The sequence below is a fragment of the Octopus bimaculoides genome, chromosome 22 (genome assembly GCF_001194135.2).
Source record: "Octopus bimaculoides isolate UCB-OBI-ISO-001 chromosome 22, ASM119413v2, whole genome shotgun sequence".
NCBI classification, from domain to species: Eukaryota; Metazoa; Mollusca; class Cephalopoda; order Octopoda; family Octopodidae; genus Octopus; species Octopus bimaculoides.
The window spans coordinates 3,705,175-3,706,661 of NC_069002.1; the positions used below are offsets into that span (position 1 = coordinate 3,705,175).

The 1,487-nt window shown below is 34.7% G+C and overlaps 1 protein-coding gene across 1 annotated transcript in view; it reads left to right on the forward strand.

Annotated features, from left to right (window-relative positions):
• The window catches only part of LOC106883777 (uncharacterized), an 81,871-nt gene extending 80,512 nt beyond the window's left edge, over positions 1-1,359 (forward strand). The window contains 3 exon segments of the mRNA XM_052975717.1: positions 1-102; positions 905-1,007; positions 1,139-1,359. The exon segment at positions 1-102 is cut by the window's left edge and continues 12 nt beyond it. Of these exon segments, the coding sequence (XP_052831677.1) occupies positions 1-102; positions 905-1,007; positions 1,139-1,314 (381 nt within the window). The 3' untranslated portion in view covers positions 1,315-1,359.
• Positions 1,360-1,487: the final 128 nt, after the last annotated feature.

Below are 1,487 nucleotides of genomic sequence, written 5' to 3' on the forward strand. Positions count from 1 at the left end.
CCTTGGCCCCTCTGGCCAAAAGTCTTCAGAGTTGATTACGGCCATGCTGAGGTTGCTCACAGATTTGGCCATGATCCCAGGATATTCAATATTCTGAGTAAGGTAAGTAAAATATTCCACTGAATGCTGCGATCTATTATTGTAGTTCGCCTTATCTTCAGCATTGCATGTGTGTGTTCATGTAGTAACGTGAGTGTGTGTCTGTGTAATACACACTGCTACTGTCTGTGATCATAGCAGCCTTTATTAACTTCTGGACTGTGTGTGTATGTATTGTGTATATATAGAGTAACATGTGCAAATATAGTGGTGTGTGTAGAGAGAGAGAAAAAAAAGGAGGCAGTCAGAATTTTGGATAATTCTTTATTAGTGCTTTCATTCATTTTTGAACTCATCAACATCTGCTTAGAAGGAAGGAAGAAGGGGAGGAGAAAAATTTGTTGTTGAGAGAGAGAAATACAGTGAATGAGAGAGTGTGTGTCTAAAAGATAGATAGATAGATAGATAGTGTTGTCAACATAGTAACTAACAAGTTTTGATTAAAAATGCAGGAATTTTAAGTGCAAGTCTGTCAACACTATACAGACTTCAGAAAGAGACTATATGTAAATATATATATATATAATACAAAGTTTCTTTTTTAGATTGTTTGTTTATGTGTGTGTCTGAGCGTGCATGTCTTTCAGCTTATAAGCACTGCAACACAGACTCTAAAAAAGACTTTCACATGAAATAATTTAATAGTAACAAGTAACAACCAAGTCCTTCTTGTGACCTTTATCACATCCAAGGTCAAGTAAGGACTATTAATAAAAGAATATTTAACAAAAACAAGACAACAAAATAACAAAGAAGAGGATTTTGATATAAAAATTTTATTTATTTAAATTTCCCTTTTTTCTAGGGATTTCTGGATGATGGCAATGGAAATGTGCGTGGTGTTCGAACTGTCCATGTTGAGTGGAAGAAAGATGAAAATGGACGGTACCAGATGACTGAATTACCAGGTAACCATGATGAATTACACTGTACACCTAGGGTTTACTGTCTGATGGGTAGGAAAACTAGTGATGTCTTTACTACTATTATTTGATATTTATCCATACCTATTGACAATCTGTGATATTGATTTTTCCAGAAACTGAGAAGATATATGAATGTGACCTAGTGATTATTGCCATGGGTTTTCTGGGACCAGAAAAAGACATTCTCAATGAACTGGAAATAAAACTTGATCCCAGAGGCAACTGTGAAACTCCCAAAAATAAATACTCCACAAATATCCCTGGTGTTTATGCAGCTGGAGGTAAGTAAATACACTTTTTTTTTTGTTTTCCTTTCTGTTAAATTTGGATTTATTTTCATTTCTGACCTGCGTAGTTGAACTTACTTACTGGACCAAATGTTTTATTATATTTTATTGTGAAGGTCACAGGCACAGCCTTCCTACTGACAAATTCATTTAAAAAAAAGGACCCCCTTAATTT